General features: G+C 33.1%; 1 protein-coding gene across 1 annotated transcript in view; it reads right to left on the reverse strand.

Annotated features, from left to right (window-relative positions):
* The window catches only part of LOC146532273 (A disintegrin and metalloproteinase with thrombospondin motifs 6-like), a 34,123-nt gene extending 18,412 nt beyond the window's left edge, over positions 1 to 15,711 (reverse strand). The window contains exon 1 of the mRNA XM_085197392.1: positions 15,340 to 15,711. Within this exon, the coding sequence (XP_085053518.1) occupies positions 15,340 to 15,417 (78 nt within the window). The 5' untranslated portion in view covers positions 15,418 to 15,711. The remainder of the gene's footprint in view (positions 1 to 15,339) is intronic.
* Positions 15,712 to 22,358: the final 6,647 nt, after the last annotated feature.

Here is a 22,358-nt window from a genome sequence, read left to right on the forward strand (position 1 = left end):
TGGTACTAACAGTTTCGGCGTGCGTCAACCAGCTAGTAGTAATAGAGCTTCGTTTTCGTCACTTCACACAATTATCTTACGTTTAGACAGAAAAGTGAAGAACGGAGTGTTTCGACACAAAGTTTACTTAGCCTACTCTGCTATATCTTGGATTCACCGTCTAGATAGAGAAAAAAGAATTATACCATATAATTATACATTTACATATAAAATACCTTTATTCTTGCTCTACTTAACTCACGAAAACCCTAGTTTCGTTAATAAATAGTTTCGCTACCAATTGAAAAGAACAGGTGCACTATCTGAAGGCAAGTCAAGGCTTGCCTAACCAAGTAACCATACATAAAATTATAACTGAAATGTACGTGTTATTTTGCTATGTGAATTTAAAATTACATTAATATATATAATATAGAATAACCTAGTTTTTTTTTTAAAACGGTTTTATATTATATCAACTTTGTTAGTTTGTAGATTTGTCTATTAAAGTTATAAATGTAGGTAGGTATACGTGATAATTAAAGCTAGTTTCATATAAACTCAAAAAATACAGGATTAGAACCCGCACTACTTAGATATCATTTTTACACACATTCGTTACAGTATTTATTTTTAAGCAAGTTTCAAAGCTGGCAAAGTGAATGTTACAAAGAGTAAAAAAACTATGAAAAAGAATATTTAATAAATTGCAAAAAAAACTTATGTAAACAATTACAACCACCGTGAAAGAAAATTATCTTCAACAATATCTGTCATAGCAAAAATAGTGACAGTCATACGATAGGAACGAGAAATAAAGATAAGCTTGTTACACCAAGTTTTCGCCTCCAAAAAGTTAATAAATCCTTTATGGGTCTGAGTATACGTGCATATAATAAAATTCCGCAGTGTATTCTTAGTTTGCCACTACAAAAATTTAAAATATCTGTAAAAAAAATTCTAACAAGTAAAGCGTATTACACTGTTCAAGAATATTTAGAGGATAAGCATGTATGGAATTAATGTCTATTGAATGTAATGCAGGATAGCTGCCAGCTAATGTAACAGATTGTGATTGTACCATTGACTTTGAAAAGAGCAACTGTTGAGTTTCTTGCCGGCTCTTCTCAGCAGAACTGCCTTCCGACCCGGTGGTAGCTTTTTGTTCATATGTTCATTCGACGATTCAAAAGTGCTTGTAATAATTGCCTATTTGAATAAAGAATATTTTGAATTTGAATTGAATTTGAATTTGAATATCACATTATTATTATATTTTTTTAGCTTCAAGCTATTTTTCTAGCGGAATAGTCAGACAGTATGTAGCGCTAAACGCTACCTCTCTATACTCTTTTGCCTGGTTCACTGTCATCAATCTCTTTGTACACGAATACCTCTTTAGGGGGGTTCTTCCTTTTTACGTGACTTTTATTATCTTTCAGTACCATCGATATTTTATTTTCATTCTTCCTGCCTCTCTTACCACTCACTCTTGCTTTTTTACTATTTTCTATATAAATATGTAGAAAAACGATACACTAATTTTAACCACTGCACCATATAATAAAATTTTGAAACAAGCATAAATATGAAGTATAACAGCAAATAATAAATTTTAACACGTTAATTAAGACAAATTATGTGTTTTGATACTAACTTGAGTAATGTCCGACTTACAAAATATAACTATGTATGTATTTATGATTTTATCAAAGATGCAATTTACCTTGGCCGGTTTGGAAGTGCCTATTGGCGTAGGAGTATAAACACGTGATGATTGTGGGTTCTATTCCCATTTGAGGGAATAAAAACAGCTGCGCTAGAGATAGAGAACGCGGAAGAACTTGTTAAAACCCGAAGCTGCTATTTTGATTAGAGGACGTGACGCTACGTCGAATTCTTTCAGTCAACGTGTAATAGTAATAATATAGTTTAGGCGAAAAGTGGAGAACGGAGTAACTTAAAACTGGATCTACCCTACTAAATTACTTATTGCAAAACTTAATTGGCACTGGAACAATTTCCATACAAAATAAAAGTGAAATAATAAGTTAAAAAAATGTTAACTTTTTAAAGGTATATTTAATTATGTACTAACAAAAAAATATTTGGACCAAAAGTCTAAAAAACTAATTTTATTATTATTAACTATCTACGATTTTATGCAATACAAGATGCAATGCAATTTACCTTGACCAGTTTACATATGCATGTATTTGAAATTACATTTAGGACAATTAAAAAGAAATAGAGTTTCTAACTCTATGATGAAATTTTTGCTGTTGTTATAATTATTAGAGCTATAATTGGATAAAATTTAAAGAAACTACTAGAGCCATCGTATGGAGAAATAACCTGCCTAACAAACTGTATAATAGTACAGTTCAAAAGGTTTAAGTCGTGAAAGGGTTATGTGTTCTTCACTCTGGTGTCGAAGCAAAATGCGGCGTTGAGTTCCACCACTCAACACGCGATGCCTCCAGAATTTGGCGGAAAATAGGCAGCGGAGTGCCTTAGTACTAGGCTCCCTCTTCTTATACTTCTACGTAGCGTGAAGCTTTTCTATGAAATATCTATAACTTGTCACTTTTGGGATTTTTTCCTTTATTTTTATTGTAGTTTTCACTTTGTGAGAAGTTTCATAACTGTGGGCCCATGGGAAGTACCCTATAAGTTTTGATTACTTCATACAAAATGCAGCGAAATTGATACATATATGCGCGTATCTTTTGATTGCGTTGACCGAGAAGCTTAATTTTTGCTTGAAGAGACCACAGATCTAAATATTTGATATTTTTAGCTTGATATCTACACGCGAACTCGAAGTAAATAGTTTTGACAGACGGACAAAAGGACAACAAATCCTATTTTACCTTTTGAGGTACGGAACCCTAAAAATCAATAAAAGTCCAGTTACCCCTTTTCTTACTAAATATACAATACTAGCGGCCCGCTCGCGGTTTCACCCGCGTGAACTATGTTATTATTAATTTCTGTCTCCATGGCTACGTCCTAGTGACGTCTATGCAAAATTTGAGACTCCCAGCATTTGTAGTAACGAAGTTTCATACAAACTTTCGACCCCAAAAACAACCCCTTAGAAGTCGAATATTGCGAATTCCCGTCTTAACGAACACCTACGTCCTATAATTAACTCCTATGCAAAATTTGAGAATTCTAGCACATGTAGTTTCTGAGATTTCGTGATGAGTGAGTGACCTTTCGATTTTATATATATAGATAAGAAGCCTTAATGTTAAATAACAGTAATAGCAATATGTAGTGATCATTTGTTATGTCCTAGAATACCTTCTCTCTGAGTTGGATAACTTAGTAGGTAATAATTCTAACTAGATGTTAATGTTACCGGTTTTAATCGTGACTGAAATATATAATATACCTACGTATGTACAAACATACAAAGACGACTTTTGAAACTAGTCACGTGTATTGTATATTAAAAGCTTATTGTAAGTTTTATTTTAGCTTCCCGCTGTATCCCGCTTATAGCTGGGTAGGTAAAGGGAACCTGGGAGTTAAGACACTCCGTTCCCATTAAGACACATTTTTCGCTAAATTCTGGATGCACTGACTGTTGAGTGGCGGCTGAGCAAAGAATTGAAAGTGTTAAAATACGTTGTTAAGTGTTTTCGCTTCATTTTGAGATATTGTTGACAGCGAAACTATTAACTTAAGAGATAAAGAATCTACACACACTCTTAAAACATATAACTATTCCAAATTTGATTAGACAAATAACAGCGTTAGGTTCCGCGATCTATTACAAAATATTTCAAAATAAGCACTAAATGAACCATAGTATAAATAATAATTATATCAAAAATCTAGAAAATGCAAGTAAATAAAAGAGTAATTTTAAAATTATTTACATTTGTTCAATCGTGCATCACTAAATCCAAACATTCTTAAGCTCTTCCTATTATTTCGGCCATGGACCGTACTTTAGCATTTTGTTTAACATTTTGGTATCCAACCATCCTCTTACTTAGATATCCAGTCATTCTACGATTTGTATTGCAAAGGAATTTAGATATTGTATTGAAAATAATCTGTACTAATATTATAAAGCCGAAGAATCTATTTGGTTAAACCCCAAATCTCAGAAACTACTGGTCCGAATTGAAAAAAATGTTGTCCTATATATAGTATCTGTAGCAAGAGATACATATCTTTTAGTAATTTCAAAAGTGAAAAAAAGCAAAATATTATAAGTGTGATTTAAGATACTTAACGCCATATCTTCAAATTTATCATAAAATAGAGAACGGAGTGTCTCAACACTAATTCCTCCTCACTTACTTCTCAAAACTTGGTCGGCTTGGCATACTTCCAAAATGCCATGATTACATCAACAGATAAGTGTATATCGTTTCGTAAATCAATTGTTAGTTGCGTACAGTGGGCAGGCGCGTGAATGATCGATTTTAGATCGCCATGTCAAAATATCTATTATATTACTATTGTTATGTAAATTAGTTAGAAATACTGTATAAGTTACAGTAGAATTGCAATTATCGAAAAAAAAAACAAATTTAAATTTAGGTTTTTTAAATTACGCCTAAATAAAATGTATAAGCATTTACTTGCGGCTTTGCCCCGTGGTCTATAGGAATAAGAGTAATGTATAACGTGACCTGACGTCCCGTTTCTAAGGTGTGTCCTGGTGTCCCAAAGACGGCACCGTGACCTGAGAATGTCCCTTATTTTGAAAATTTGGGCGGTTGAGTCTAATGAAAAAAAAAATTTACAATTAACGAAAAAAACCCGATGCCCCCCAAAAAAAAAAAGAATCACGATATTAGTTCCTGATATTAGTTCCTTTACCCAGACGAACTCTTTTTCATAGCATGAGTACAAATTTTCAAATAATATTTCACAAAGCGCATTTGTCTTAAGATAAATGACATGATATTGAAGAATTCTTACGAAGTCGAGTTACTAGTATACTCGTAAGTAAGTAAAAAAAAAAACAACAAGTTTTACAGCAACGAAGTCATTTACCGGAACAAGTCGTGTGCGCCGTAATATCGTGTAAGATCGGAACCGTATGCAGGGAAACGTGACATTCCTATCATAAACATTTAGTTAGCCCGAGAACATACTCGTATATAAGAAGAAATTATTTATTTGCTGTAAAATTGGCGTAATTGCATTTTTTGTAAATTAAATGTAATTGTGAGGAGAAGTGGGGAACGGAGAGTCTTAACACTAGGTTCCCTGTGCCTCCCCTACTGTCGTTCATTACCAGAGCGCGGAAAGAAAATACTAAATACAAATAATAATCGAACCCACGGCCTGTTGCGTTTACTGTCATATGGTTGTGCCTCTAAGCCACAACTGGCCTCCATTTATGAACAATATCAACAACATTACAACAAATATACAAAAAAAGGTTAAACAATAAATTACTCGCCCAAAAAAAAAAATTTGGCATGTAAAAAGGGACAAAAGAGATTATTTTCCATGTTTGAATAGAATTTAATCGAAATACCTAAGGGAAAGAAAAACACGATTTTCCATTCAATTTATTTTGTCTACGTAGTATGTCAACAGCCTTACAGAACATCTTCCGTACGATGTTATTGACCGTTCGCATCGCGTAAGAAAACCTGTTTACTTGCTTTACTTAGATATTACATAATCTATTAAACGTTTTGCAATAACTGAATTTTTTTTTGGTGTAATATGAAAAGGTGACATGATTTCTGCAATTTTGTGACTTTCTGTTGGTGTTTTTTTGTGATATTACAAATTTTTTATAAGTAAGTTGTTCAGCGACGGTTATGGGTTCGATTCCATTAGGGGAATGAGTTATTTTTATTTGATCACTCGTTGGTAACAAGACAAAGCCCGTCGTTGGGTACCGTGCCACTAAATCGAACGAAATGCGAAACGAACTGTCTCCACTGGGTTCCTTTTGCTTATATTGCAATGCTATAAAGAGCGTGAGACTCCTGAGAAAATCAGTCACTGCTTGGTAACAATTTTTGCGACGTCTAAACTTAGAGAAATTAAATATATGTTTCTTGTTCTATTTTTACAGTAAGAATGGAAAAAAACCTTTCTTTTTGATAGTTTTCCGAGGAAGGGACCTGCGGAAGAGGTACCGCAAAGTTCCTCTTCACGAGAGTCAAAGTTACCTCTCGCACTTAGAGGTGTAACTACCCGCGAGAAACCGCATTCATAAGCTAGTCTTAAATACATATCGAAGTACAATCCAGATCCAGAACAATTGTGTTTTTTAATACAGCTGTACGAGTATATAATAGACCTGAACCTATAATATTGTTAATTTATACATTAATGCTGCAATACCGCATTTACAGCTTTTTATGAGAGCAAAGAAAGTGTTCATATCTATATATATAAAAGGACTTGTCCTCACTGACTGAGGTAAGACGCACGCACAGCCTTAACCGCTGATGGCAGAAACGTTAAATTTGGACAAAAGTTTACTTTCATAATCTGGACATCCACTAAGAAGGGATTTTGAAAAATTTTAACTCTAAAGGGGTGAAATAAGGGTTGAAAGTTTGTATGGAAAAAAAACTAAATCGACACCGATTCTTATAAAATTTGAAATTTAGATTTTTAAAAGTATTTAATTGAACACGTATTTCATCGTTTTCTAGAATTCTCCCCCTAAGGGTGCAAATAAGGGGTTGAAAGTTTGTATGGAAAAATTCTTATATCGCCACCGATTTTTATAAAATTTGATTTTAAGACTCTTAAAAATATTTAATTGAACTCATGTTTCATGGTTTTCTAGAATTCACCCCCTAAGGGTGCAAATAAGGGGTTGAAAGTTTGTATGGAAAAATCTTTAAATCGCAACTGATTTTTATAAAGTTAGAGATAAAAAGGTATTTAAATTTAGACTCTTAAAAATATTTAATCGAACACATGTTTCATGGGTTATTAGAATTCACCCCTAAATACGTAAGCGAAGCTGCTCGCGTCCGCTAGTACTGAATAAAACCATCTTGTTAAACGGGAAATAGATATAAAGGGACTCATAAGTTAGTCATTAAAAGACAAGATAAAACCAGTATTTATATTGAATATAAATTTTTACCTACCCCCATAGCAGGGTAAGCATTGGGAACTCAGTGTTAAGACACTTCGGTTTTGCATTTTCCACCGAATTCTGGAGGTATTGCGTGTTGAGTGGCAAAACAGAACGCCGTGTTTTGCCTCATACCAGAGCCAAGAAATTAAAATATTAAATAATACATTTCCTCGAATGAGAATCGAGCCCACAACCTGTTGCGTTAATAATCGCATGCTTGTTGCTCCTGCGCCACGACCGTGTTCCATAATTTTGATTGAAGCGCTTTTAGATTCATATTGTAGACGGGAGCCTAGTGTTAAGACACTCTGTTACTCTGATTCCGTGCAAATTTGGAGAAATTATGCGTTTAGTGGTGAAACTCAACGCCGCCAACTCAAGAATTCGGCGGAAAGTGATACAAAAAAATATCCATATTAAATATTCCAGATACTTTTCTTAGTATTCATAAAGCAGAAGGAAGTAAATAAATATTATCTGGTGATCTCATCGCAGAATAACCGTTGCGTATCGTGGAAAGTGCAATTTCTAATTTTACCGTCTCATACGTCTTAATTATAATATCTTATTATATCTTGTCGGTGTCAGTACTGGAAGTTGCCGTGACACAGTAAGTACAGTGGTTAGGTGGCTCTACTTAGTTAGTCAAAAGTTACAAGTTGAAATTCCAATGAGGAATTTATTGTTTGATAGTAAGGCTGTTAAAACATTGTGAATCCTTAATAAAAAAATATTTATTTTTCGCTCCGCACTCTATCGAACATATAGCAGGGAGATCTACAGGGAACCTAGTATTAAAACATTCCGTTGTCTACTTTTCACGCAATTTTCTAGACATTGCACATTAAGTTACGTATATGTATCTCAACTTCTCACAATGTTTAGTTACCAGAGCAAGGGCACATAGGAATCGAATCCGCATTCTCTACATTCAAGCAGATCCTGTACCACTGTGCCATGACGACCTCAATTTTCATACATTTCTTATTTAAAACAGCACTAAGAAATAGACTTGAACTTGCTGTCTCTTATATAACATTAAGAAACTATAATCACTCAGTAACACTAGTTTAGTAACATTAATAGTAAAAGGAACCTTATCAAAAGGCAAAAAGATTCGTATCGGCTACCACCGTCTTAAAGAAGCGGTTACTTTAATTCGTCACAGTGTCGTACAACGATGACATTACGATAGAGTAACTAGTATTTAAGTTAACTACAATTATATAACTAGCTGTTTCTGAGATTTAACTGTACGGTTAATTTTAACTTAATGATCATTTTTCTATGGGAAGATTTAACGCTTGTTGGTGAAGTTGGTTAAATATAATGATTTTTTGAATTATTTAAATTAATTTGAGAATAGAATTCAGTGGAAAGTGGGGAATAGAATTGCTTTAATGGAAATTGATCTTCTTAACATAAATTCCCAGGTTCCCTTTACCTTTCCTACTAAATGCGTGATTCAGCGTGAAGCTAAAAAATATTAACATAGTAAAAATCAAATTCTTTTTTAAAATCGAAAATTGGGCGATGCGTAGAGAACGGAGTGTCTAAACACTAGATTTCACGTTATATTCCGAATATAGCGCATTAGACATTGTATTTTGAAGGGCCGAAATCAATGCAAGGCCTTATCTTCTTACCAGAGCGAGGAAGTAAAAATATCAAATAATTAATTTCAAATAGCAATCGAACTTACAATCATAGCGTACAAAGTCCACAAGCATTATCACTGCGCCACGACAGCCTTACTCTACTACTTAATCATAATTTTTAAACTATTCTTTAATAAGTATTTTTTTAGCTAGGATGTTAATAATACCTACTTGTCCATATTTTACGACAATTTCGTTCATGACATTGTGTTACCGCTCTGGTTAACATGTCGGCAAATTATTCATTTTTCTCACTGCGCTTGCGCACGAGATGTTAAGAAATTATAGAATTATCTCCTGTTCTGGTTCGCGATAGTTAAATTTAACTGTTAAAGTTTCTTAAGACTTTGCAGCACAGTGTTTAATTACGAACGTGAGTTGTGGATTCGATTCTCACTTGAAAGAATTATTTTAATTTTCTTTGGTAACAAGAAAAAGCGTTGCGTTGAGTTTCGCCACTCACCCCTCAATGACTCGAGTTATAACAAAAATTAAAAAAAAAAAAATTAAATATTTAATATTTTTGTATCCTCGTTCAGGTATTGAGACCAAGCGCTGTCGTGAGTTCCTCTACTCAACTCACTATACCTCTAGAATTCGGTAAAAAGTGGGAGACCGGAGTATATTAGCAGTAGGTTCCCAGGTGCCTTCAGCTTACCCTGCTTTGCAGGATACAGTGTGAAGCTAATATTAGGTAAAATAGCTATAATTCAAATATTTATATAATTTCATGTAATCATAGTGCACTCATTATTTTGGGTAAGTCTTCCACAATGACGCTAGCGTCGCTTTGCTGGTCGAGCAAATTGTTTTGAACTTTCCAAAACGGTTTGTTTCGGTTTATTATAGTTATTTTATGTTATATAAAGTTTTATTATGATTTAAGTATTTTGATATTATTTATGGGTTTAAATTTTATATGAAATAAATGCTATAGGTTAAATTAAAAATAAGAACGCAGGTAGAGTGAACTTAGTGTCAACACACTCCGTTTGTATTCAGTGAACAACGTCACGCTTCTTCTTATTACCAGACGAGGGAAATAAAAGTAATTAATTTCCTCGAGTGAGAATCAAACCCAAAACCTTTATGATTACGACCAGACTCCGCCCCACTGCACCGCGATGCCATTATATAATTGCAATTTAAATATCAAAAAATAATATTCACATTTATTGCTCCCGTATGTTTTTGGAAGCAATAAATATGAAATATATTGTAATTAAGAAACAGATAAATTGATTGCAGACGTCGTAACATCAAAATATTTCAATTATATTAAATGATTCATTTTCATTAGAAAAATAAAAACTGGGCTATTATAATAATATTTTTGCTCCAAATAGCCAATTTTTAAAAGTCAAGGATAGAAAAAGAATTGAATATATTTTTAAGGGCGAAACTTCCGGTAGATGCTTCGTTTGTGTTTTTGCTATAAATTACATAACAAAATTTATGAATCATTAGAACATATTTGATGACGTTAAACATTAAACTCTACAATTTTATTTTATTTTCAAAAGAATTCTATAACGATGAACCGATTTTGATTATACTTTTTTTTATTTTGAAATCTAGTGTTTCCCGTGTTTTTTTAATTTGTAACAATTTTGCATGAAGAAAAGTTTTAAATTTGCATTAAGTATGTGCGTCACAAATGGACGAATAACGCTATATCACGCTAACCGATTTAGTTGATTCTTGTTTATTGGAAAGATTTAGATAGAATCTAATCTGATTTGGTTAGGATCTGGTTACGGGATCCAGGTGAAGTTGCTTTTTAGTTAAAAAAAAAACCTCACGTTTTATCCCTAACGGTGTAACCAGGGTGTCCGCTCTCTCTGGCATACTAGGTCTCTATATACCTCTTTCGCCTTGTCCACTATCATTAATTTATTTTTTGGGGATATCACGGATAATTATCAAATATTTTACTACCCCGAGTGGGTGTCGAACCCACAACCGTCACGTTTACAGTGCAATTGCACCACGACTGCCTTATTCGTATACATCGCCATCTAAATACTAATCTTAGAGTGCCAATTATTCCTCATGCAGGTGACTTCAGAATGTCAAAATTATAACATAAAGCCTATTGTTACATTGAATATTTAATTTTATAGCGCACCTTGTCCATTAAAAGGCGCCTGTCCTTACAAGATTCTATTAAAATATTAATTTATGTACATTTAGGTACCTGCATTCTAAATTACTCTGTTGGACACCTAATGGTCGTGGATTCGATTCCTCTTTGTGGTCACTTTAAGAGACCAGCCCGAGACATTACTTAATGAATGGCGGTACTTAAGGCAACGTTTTTTGTATTTCGATAGAAAATAAGAGGAAATTATTTCATCGAAACGTTATCACTTCTCCGAATGAGAATTGAATCTACAACCATCAATTTAACAGTCAAATATATACAATAGACTTCAGCATTATAATAACTCTAAAACGAGTAAATTATAATACAAATGTAATTAACCTAATTTAATTTCCCCACCCAGATAAAAAAAGCGGCGTTAATTTTCGCCAATCAGCACGCAATGTCTGGAATTTGGACGGAAAATGGAGAACGGAATGTCTTAGCACTAACTTCTCTTACAAGTTCCCTCTGCCAATCCTACCTTATTTCAGTAAGAAAGTCTTCAAAAACATTGAAGCAATTCACTCTATTAATTATAGTAAGGTCAAAAAACGAGTGTTCCAAGTCTCCTTGACACGACATATTGCATCTACAGTTATTTTATTTATAACAATGTTAATTACAACTTGAAACTATTAATATTATAAATGTAAATTATTTCATATTATAATTAAAGAAGACTGTATGTTTGAATGTTTGATTGTAAAGAGGATTTTTATATATAAAAAAAAAACAATTTAATTGACAATTGAACAAGGGTGTGATCCCCATATAGGAGAATGAATTGTTATTTATTAATATTTTTATTCTTCCGTTCTGGTACGAAGACAAAAGCCCAGCGTTGAGTTACGCAACTCAACAAAGCCTCGAAAAATGAGCGGAAAGTAAGTGCGAAAGGGATTAAAGGTCGAATTAACATTTTCCTTCCTACCTTTAATGAAATTTATTATCGCCGTGACTGAGGCCAGTCGGGACCCAGGGTCACTAGCCTGTGACTGCAAATGCAACAGGCTGTGGGTTCTATTCCCACTCGAGGAAATTGAGTAATTAATATTTTCATTTCCTCGCTGGTAACGAGGCAAAACGCGACGTTGAGTTGCCTTCTTTTAATAATGGTACAAGTTTAAGCAATTTTAATCTCTTGCAAATCTTCTTCTAATTCCCTTTAATCTATACTTAGAACTTAAGAGGCCCTATTCTCAGTATTGATAAATATTGATATCATGGCTTGTTTTTTTTATTTTAAGATTAACATCGGGATTTATTTTTAATCATTTAAATTTCCCAAGGCACCAGGTAGAATTTAACTTTTTCTTTTTTATACAGTCATATTTTGTTGCTAATTCATAACACTTTTTTTATGTGGAATATTCATATATTATCATGAAATTTCAATATATTATTAAATAATTAAGTTATTAACTTGAAAATATATAAAAATATACCGTTTTTTATATCCATATTTCACAAAAACGTTGCAATAATGCAAATGAATAGACTTCCCATTGCGTCTCGCTGTCGAGTGTCGAAAATGTCTTGCGAAAATTTAACCTGATTGTTATCTTTTATAGTGCAATGAAGATTTTAATTAACTTAATAAATGTTTAGGAATTTGTGTGTTACCCACTACTATATATATAAGTACGTGATAACAACAAGGTGAAATGGAAATATTGTGTAGTGAATAATTTCTCCGTTTTTCAATTAGAGTACGGTCGAGTCGTGGGTGCTCTGAAGTTCGATGGCTTCTCAAATTTTTGCGCATTGCATAGACCAGGAAAGATGGACGTAAAAAGACCGAAATTAAAAGGTTCCTTGAGGAGTGTAACACTGATAGAAAGTTTCTCAAAATTCTCAATACTTTTTTAGCTACATGTTTGTATCCCGCATATGGGGGGTTAGGCAGAGAGAACCTGGAAACCTATTATTCAGACATTCTGTTTTTCGTTAAGCCACTTCCGTTTCCCACTTTCCGCCGAATTCATAAGGTATTGCATGTTGAATGGCGGAACTGAACGCCGATCGAAATTCATTATATTGTGCCATATCCACCTAGATGTATATGAACGTATCAAAATGACTTTAAGGCCTAAATATCTTTAAAACCACATCATAATCAGTTTAATGCTGCAATCAACCAGAGTGTAGATAATTTAAAGGCAATCACTTCGAACAGTATAAGAGGTAGTACTAGTACTTAGTAGAATCGTAACTGTGTTTGAAATATGTATTTTTGTCAGCTTCACACTGGGAACCGGCGAACCTGAACACTCCGTTCCCATTAAGACAATTCCATCCCCCAAGTTACGCCGAATTCTGGAGGTATTACGTACTGAATGGCGGAAATCAAAAAGTCTTGTGATCAGAGAGAGAAAATGAAATATTTAAATTAATATTTAATACTTCATGTCCAGGACTGGTAATCGAACTCACAACTTGTCTCTGCACACTGGACTATGACCACAACAACATTATACTAAAAGTGTCGTTATATATGCCAATTTTTTGGATATATCCAATTTTCATATAAATTTAACGAAGCTTTTAGGTTTTATTTAGTCAACGTTAGATGCTGGACACCTTATCAATTAATTTACAAAGTGATTTAGCACTAGGTTACCTCGCCTTCCCTATTATCAAACTATGAATGAGCGAAAATAAAAATTACGAGAAAAGCCAGAAACAACCACTTATACTTATAGGCTTAGGTCAATTGATTGTCACGATATCCAACCGTTCAGGGTTGACATAATACATAGAATTTGAATATGACCTAATGCGTAATTCCTTTCATTGTTTAAATTACTTTGACAACCTTGAACTCGGAATAGACAGTAGACCTAGAATTAAACCTACGCTGTTCCTCTATAGCCGATGTTGCTAGGAGATTATGTTATAAGTGATTTTGTACTAGTAAATTTGTTTCTTTTTGTTCCGCTTCACGCTGTATCCTGCACACAGCGGGGTAGGTAGAGGGAACCTAGTGTTGAGACACTCCGTTCCCCATTTTCCATTGAATTCTGAAGGCATTGCGTGTTGAGTGGCAGAACTTAATGCCGCGCTTTGCCTTGACACCAGAGTGAAGCGACTTTTTTATTTTTTACTTGGAAAAATATAAAAAAGTCGAACTTTGCATGACTTGAACCCGTGTTTGCTCACCGGTAAGTAGGCGTTCTTATCACGACTCATTGAAATTCTTATTATAACTTCTTATTTTTGTTTAAATATTGTAAATTATTTTTTATTTAATGTAATAAATTCATTGAACATGACTTTTATTACGATTTATGTAGGGTTTATTTCATTATTTATACCAATAAAAAATACATAATTTTTAAGAGTAAAGTGGGTTAGATGGTGTTATTGACACGATTGTCTCACGCCTATATTTAGGGTGAGGTAGAGGCTTTATTTTGTAAACAAATAACCTGAAATAATCTTAAAATATTTTGCATATGGTTTTGTTTTTTATTGACATACGTATTTTCCTCCATTCCTGCATAACAGGTTAGGCAGAGTGTAACTAGTGTTTGGGCACTCTGTTCCTCATTTTCCGCAATTTTCGATTACTATTGAACTAAAACTGAGGACCTTATTTCTTTTTACATGAAAATTACTGACAATTTGGTAAAAAATCGCTACATAGCGCAGGTCCACACCCGGCTACGCTAAAATTTTTTATTTTTTTAAATAAGTATGTACTTCACTTTCTTAAGTCCAGAATAAATATTTAAATAATAATTTCATTATAATAATTGTAAGTTCACAATTCTACATTGACCTTTACGTCATTCGCAAAATGTAAACAAACTTTTTTATCATAAATAATAAAAAAAAATGTCTAATTTTTACTAAGATATCGTGTTTGACCTGTTTATAAATATAAACAATTTAGTACATACCAGTTTCTACTTGATAGCCTCGAATGATGAAAACTTTTATTATGAATCAGTCTCTTTTATTTAAATTTATTATAATTACCCGCAAAAGTGAAATTAAAAATTATTTTACTTAAAGTATACCTAAGACTATAACATAGAGCTTTTATGAAATGCTTGGTAAATTAAAAATATTTTCATAGCATATAAACTAGCAAAAAAATCATAATTTGTTCCCTCATAGCAGAGCAGGTAGGCCTAACCTAGTGTTAAAATATTCCATTCCCCCTTTTTCGCCCAATTTGAGTAATTTCTTGTTGAGTGGCGGAAGAGATCGCCGCGTTATGCTTACCATAGTAAAGATAAGAAAATAATTTAATTGTAACTATTCCACCGGGACGGGATCGAATCCAGTACAGTTGCGTTTACAGTCAACAGTTCCACGACGGCCTCAAAGAATAAAACAATATGAATGAAAAGATTTCTTTTTATAATTAAAACAAAACTCCTAATAAAAATTATACTTTTCTAAAAGAAAGTTACTGAATAATAGAAATTTTATATTGTATAAGTAAATAATTCACTTACATCGTCACCGAATTCGTCGCTGTTGACTTCGTTGTTAAAATATACAGCCACAAACAAAAACACAATAATCCAATTCATCACGACGTAAAACACAAGAAAAAAATAAAAAATATATATTCACATTGTATAATTAAAAAGAAAATATAATTAAAAAACAAAAAAATAAAAATTGACAATAATTAAATTTCACACTTAAATTCCCGCGTAATCTGACATTTGTTTTTTTTTTAACGTCAAACGTAAGTGATCGTAGTTGATAAGTCTATTTGTTTTTTTTATAAAAAAAGCAAAGAAATAAAATAAAAACTAATTTTATTTCTTTTATTTATTTTTCTATATTGTACTCGCGGCAGCTCGCGGTGTTTTGCGGTCCGCGACTGTCTGTGGATTTGTGCAAGCGATTTAGATCGCAGTTAGAATGTAGGGTTGGGATACTATCGATGAAATCGTTTAACTCGAATATTAGTTTTAAGCTTTTTGTTTTTATCGCGTACATACATCACTATAAAGTTTATTTTAGAAACAATACACTTTTTTTACAAAATATGATTTTGAAATAAAACATAGTTATGGTTGACTAACCACAAAGAATGTGAGTTTAAGTTTTATTCTGGGGAAGGCTAAAAAAGCACCTGCGGATTTATGTCTGTGCCTTGTGAGATGAGCGACGATAATGTATCACAAAAAAGTTATCAGCTTCACGCTGTTTCCCGCACACAGCAGGGTAGGTAGAGGGAACCTTGTGTTAAGTCACTTCGTTACCAGGCAACGGAGTTAATTAGATGTATAATGTACGATATATATAAATATCGACAACGTTATAATTGGCAAAAATTATAAAATATTGTATACCGTATAGTTTGACCCTCCGTTGTCTGTCTTGTTAATATTCATAAATTTGTGAAATAAAAAGTATTAAAATATATTTACTCTATATTAATATTAAATCTGTATCTCACATAATTTAAAATATTTAACACCAGAGACAAAGACGAGTTACAAAGTTATATTATGTTATCTATGTAAAAATTTAAGAAAAATAAACTTGTTGTAATAAGCACTCAGTATTCAAAGCGCGGTAATTCTTTCTAACAACTGGAATTTTGACCCTTACTACCAAAATTTAAAAATAAATCTTCATATAAGTGTTATTAATATTTTATCTTAATGCATCTTTCATATTCTGTTTTTAGCTTTACGCTGTATCCTGGATAGCAAGGTAGGCACAGGGAACCTAGTGTTAAGATATTCTGTTCCCATTAAAACACTTCCGTTTATATATATTTATATACATTCCGCTAAATTCTCGGGGCATCGCATGGCGAAACTCAACACCGCGCTCCTAGAGCGACCTTTCATTCTATTTCATATTCTTATTCCTAAGTGAAGTTCATTGTCACTTCTTTATAGCAGAACAGTCGATAGTAGTACCGTTAAGTCTTTTAGAGGGTTTTAAAATGCTTTCAAAACTTAAAGCAGAGTAACGTTGCAAAGCGCGGCGTTGAACTCCACCATTCAGACGCAATGCCTCCAGAATTCGGCGGAAAGTGAGAATCGAAAGTGTCTTAATGGTAAGGGTGTTAACACTACGTTCCCCTGTGCGGGATAAAGCGTGAAGCTTAAAAAGTTTTTTTTTTTTCATAATGGGATTTAAAACCATAATCATCGCGTAAAAAGTCGACTGCATCGCGACGGCTTCATTTCTGAATGGAGATAACCTAAATTTAGTTGTATTGAAAATTGCGTTTTTCTGAAAACAAAAGAAATAGTAAAAATGTTTCTGCATCGCGGGTTTCGCCTCGATTGATACATATACGCAGTGTTAGGACAAAAAGATTTAGAGTCGCCTTGGTTTATTTTTTTTATATATATCTTTTGCAAGTTATATTTTATAATGTAAGTACTGGTTTGCTTGGTATAGTTCAACACAAGGCAGCGTTGAACGCCATTATTTTTAAAATGTACGGGTAATGGAAAGTTGTGATATTTGTATGTATCTCTATATTATAGAAAGAAAAAAAGATAAAATAAGAAATAACATCCTCTTATTCCTTTTTCTTTTTTATCTTTTTTTTAGCTTCACGTTCTATCCCTCATATAGCATGGTAGACAGAAGTAATATAGTGTTACGATACGACGTAACGACGTTGTGTATTGAATGGGGGAACTAAATACGCCGATTTTTCTTATTACCAAGGCGAAGAATCATTTCCTTCATATATAATTCATTCCCTCGAGTGAGAATCGAACCCATACCGTCAGGCTCTGCGACGACGACCTCAACCTATCTCCGTCCCTACAATATACCATTTCACGCGTTTTATCTTCACTATTCCCACATGCATATTGTTAAATCGCTATTCCCACGCTACAGTAAGATAAAATGGCACTTAGTTTTAAAATCCTATCTGATGGTTTCTAGCTCTACTTTTAAGCTCCAACACAGAGTAAAACTTTAAGCACTCCGTTACCTTTCTCCGTTTTCTACTTTCAGTCTCAATTTGAGTGAAAAATTGAAAATAATTCTTTCCTTCTATATGGGAATTGAACCCAGAACCATGGAATTTTTAGTCAGACGATGTGCTATAGCGCTACAATATTAACATATTAATTTCATATGTGATACTTTATAATTAAAAATAAACTTAAAATTTTTATATGTGGTATTGCATATAAGTAGTCTCTGAAATGAGCGGAAAGTGGAGAAATTATCATCTTACTACTGAGTTCTCTTTTCTACATCTACAACTAAATAAAGGAAATTTGAAAGATTTTTTATAGGAAGAAACTCCCAAAATTTGTATTCAACATTATATATACGCACAAGGCTAGCGGATACGGAGAATTGTAACACTAAGTTCTCTCTGCTATAAATATAAAAAAAAATATGTAAATTTCATCACATATTATATGAGATAGAGTCGTCTCTACTATCGCGTTCATTTCAATGTATGTATGGCAGATCATTTCGATATGTCACAGCCAGGCCATTGTTAATAAGGCCTTTCTCCCAATATATATTTGTATGTCTGTATGTATGTGTTACATGCATTGTGCACGGAACGAAGAGAAAGGAGCGTTACGGTCATTTACTACGGAAATGAGGATGGTATTAGAGATTTTTGTTTTAATTTGTTAATTTGTTTAACTTTTTAATTCCAACTTTGTTAGCTTCACGCTGTATCCCGCACACAGCAGGGTAGGCAGTGGGAACCTAGTGTTAAGACACTCCTTTCCCCACTTTCTGCCGAATTCTGAAAGCATTGCGTGTTGAGAGGTAGAACTCAACGCCGTGCTTGTACGTTGCGTGCACTGCATCACCAGTGTGAAGGAATGGAAAAATCTACGTAAATAAATATTTCACTTCCTCGAGTGGGGATCGAACCCACAACCGTCGTGTTACAGTCACACCCTTGTGCCGCTGCGCCACCACGGCCTCAACTTTACTGATGACCGAAAATAGACTCTTGGTGACAACTCAGAATATTCTACTGACAGGTCTTACAACAGTTCCATATTTTATTTTAGATATAGCTCCATTGCGTATGGAGAGTGAGGAAATGAAAATTAAAATAAAAATAACACCAAGCAGGAACAAAGAGCGAAGTAAAAATATATATATCTATATATATAAAATCGAAAGGTCACTCACTCATCACGAAATCTCAGAAACTACATGTGCTAGGAATCTCTAATTTTGCAAAGGAGTTATTTATAGGACGTAGGTGCTCACTAAGACGGGAATTTGCAATATTCGACTTCTAAAAGGTTGTTTTTGGGGTCGAAAGTTTGTATGAAACTTCGTTACTACAAATGCTAGGAGTCTCAAATTTTGCATAGACGTCAATAGGACACATCCTTGGAGACAGAAATTAATAATAACATAGTTCACGCGGGTGAAACCGCGAGCGGGCCGGTAGTATATATATATATATATATATATATATATATATATATATGTTCAAAAATAAACTGATCTTAAATAATGTTGAATTATCATTCTCATAATAAAATGAGTTTTACATATTTTACAGTTAATATTTTGTCTTTGATACAATAATAAAAGGTGCTAAAGTTAACAATAATATAAGAAGTTAATAATTAAATAAAAGAAACAGAAAATTATAGAGTCATTTTTACATATGAAAAGTTTGTTATAGTACCTATATTTCATTCTTATTGGCTATTTTTAGGCAATGAGAAATAAATCATTAAGGGTTTAGCATGCGACTGGTTATAGATTCGATTTCTATGAAATGGAAGAAATGAAGTAATTAGTATTTTAGTTTAATATTTGGGTAACGAGGCGTTAAGTTCTGAGGAACTAAGGAACGGAAATGTCCTAATGGGAACGGAGTGTTTTAATATTAGGTTTCCTCTGCTTACCCTGCTATGTGCAAGATGCAGCTTGAAGTTAAAAGAAACTTACTTATTAATGTTAATGTTTAAAAGGTTTATTATTATTTTGATTTCACTTCTTTGTTGGTTTAACCTTTTTTAAAGTTTTTATGGGCGTCCGTGAATTATAAAAAAAAAATTATTGTATAACAACGTAACATATTAACATTTATAAGTGATCTAATTTAAAAAACGAAAGTTAAATGTTTTATTTTAATTTTTGCGTAATCTCAACAATATTTGAATATTATCTATATTAGATTAGATATATTTAAATTAATTATGAAGAAAAAAGAAGCTATTTTATAGCACAGTGTCTATATTAATATAATAAAGGTATACACGTACACGTATGTGCTATAGGCTGTGGATTCAGTTCCCAATACTTATCCTAATATTTTCATTCATTCGCTCTGGTAAAGACCCAAACCGCGGCGTTAAGTTCCGCCACTCAACATGCAATGATTCCGGAAAACAAAAGAGCACTGATTAAAAAAATAAATACCAAACCTGCATGCTCGACGGCCCAGTGACACAGTCTACAGTACAGTTACAATTTACGCATAGCATTGTCATTTTAACTAATTCAAGCGATTACGAGACAAAAGGTGAACGGTAATGCGTTCACGCTTCGTAGATGTTACAGTTAAATATTCTTATTGTAAGTGTTAAGGTCCAGCAGGGTGGGCAGAGGGAACCTGGGAACCTAGTTCAGACAGAGTGTCTCATTAAGATGGTTTCGATTTCTGCTTTACCCTGGATATAGCGGCGGCATTGCGTATTGAAGCGTGGAACTCAATGCCGCGCTTCGTCTTGTTACTAGATAGAAGAAATGAAAACATTAAATATTTTATTTTCTTGAGTGGGAATCGAACCCACAATCTGTCTTGTTAACAGTGCTTGTGCCTCTGCAACAAGACTGGCCTCCAAAACGCATTTAGTTATTTAGTATGTATATTGGCAATAATTACTTAAAATATAACAATATAAGAAAATCTTAAAGATATTTTTAGATCTTTTTTTGAGAATATGAATAGCGTGTGGGAATGAATAATCATTAATATTCCTGATCTTAAAAGTTTGTTCCACGAGCTGCAAAGTAAGATTGGAATAAGATTTAGAAGTTTCTTCCTTTCCAGTTCCCCAAAACTCACGTATCCCGCATATCTAATCCCGCAATACACGGAATACACTCGGGGATAAAATCTTGCAATTCTGAGATCTCACTCATATAAAAACATAAAATGTGGGTGGTAGTTGGTACCTCTCCATAATCAATTTAAGACATTTATTATGCTCATTAGGTTCATTTTAAATTTATACCTCCATTACTTATAAATTTTATGTTCTGTAGTGTTTTCGAACTGATCATTTAAATTTTAAGGCGATGGTTATGGGTTCGATTCCTATTTGGAAAAATAAGCGTGGTGTTAAGTTCTGCTAATCCAGCTGCAATATCTCGAAAATTGGGCCAAAAGTAGTGAATGTAGTGATATAACACAAGGTTCCCTCTGCCTACCCAGCGTTGTGCGGGATACAGCGTGAAGCTAAAAATAAAATTAAATTGACGACTCATCAGAGTCATCGAGAAAGCTTAACGTGATCCGAAAATCTTATTAGTATTCGTTTGAAAGTCCGTTTGGTAATTCTGTTACAGTGCAGTGCAGTGCGAGTAAAAGTGAAGAAACTGTACGATTTATTTTGATTACATTTAAATAATGTATACAGTGTGTGCGTACATAAAAGTTAACAGATTTTATAGATTACAGATTTTCAGTACACGAGCGTGTGAATGTAAACGTACTGGCTGTAGGTTCAATTCTCTCGAGGAAATGAAGTATTTAATATTTTCATTTCCTTGCTCTGGTAAGGCGCGGCATTGAGTTCCGCCACTCGACATGCAATGCCTACAGAAATCGGCGACATTGTTATAATGGGAACGCAGTATTTCAAGTCTCAACAATAGGTTCACAGGTTGCTCTGAAAAAGTTATATGTTTCGATTTTAAGAAAAGTCCTTTAATTGGAAAAATATTTAAAATTTCAGCATTCTCCCAAAACGGAATTTGAACCAAAATTCATCGCGTTTAATCTGATATCTGGTACCACAGCATAGTATATGTTCATTTTCATAATCTACCGAAAATAACATACAGATAGACAGAAAAATCCACTACTAACATTTTATCAAACCTTACATGTACTCGTATATGCAGTACGTGACCTGAATTCACCATATCGCGGATATCGTGGGGAAAGTGTTTTATTTTCATATAAATAACATTTTGTATTACAATTCTGGTGAGTAAGTGTAAATTGAAAGTGCGACGTTTTAGAAAATATAATTGGGATGTCCTCTATAATTAACTCTATACATTTTTAATTTTAATGAAGTTATTTTTCTTTTATTAGGAAAATAAGTAATTTTCCCACAGGCTCACATTCACAGTAGATGGTGCTTTTTTTTAGTATTTTTTTTAAGTAAGCGTCTATAATTTTATATGTATTTGTGTTTTGTATGGGTTGTAAACTAAGATGAATCTTTTACTGACGTAGTGTTAGTTGAGTAACATTTTTTTTGTTTTTTGTTTTTTACTATTATATTATTATTTATTTCACTTT

Source organism: Heliconius melpomene, chromosome 14 (genome assembly GCF_056956725.1).
Source record: "Heliconius melpomene rosina isolate 202511_hmr_F chromosome 14, ASM5695672v1, whole genome shotgun sequence".
In the NCBI taxonomy this organism is placed as follows: Eukaryota; Metazoa; Arthropoda; class Insecta; order Lepidoptera; family Nymphalidae; genus Heliconius; species Heliconius melpomene.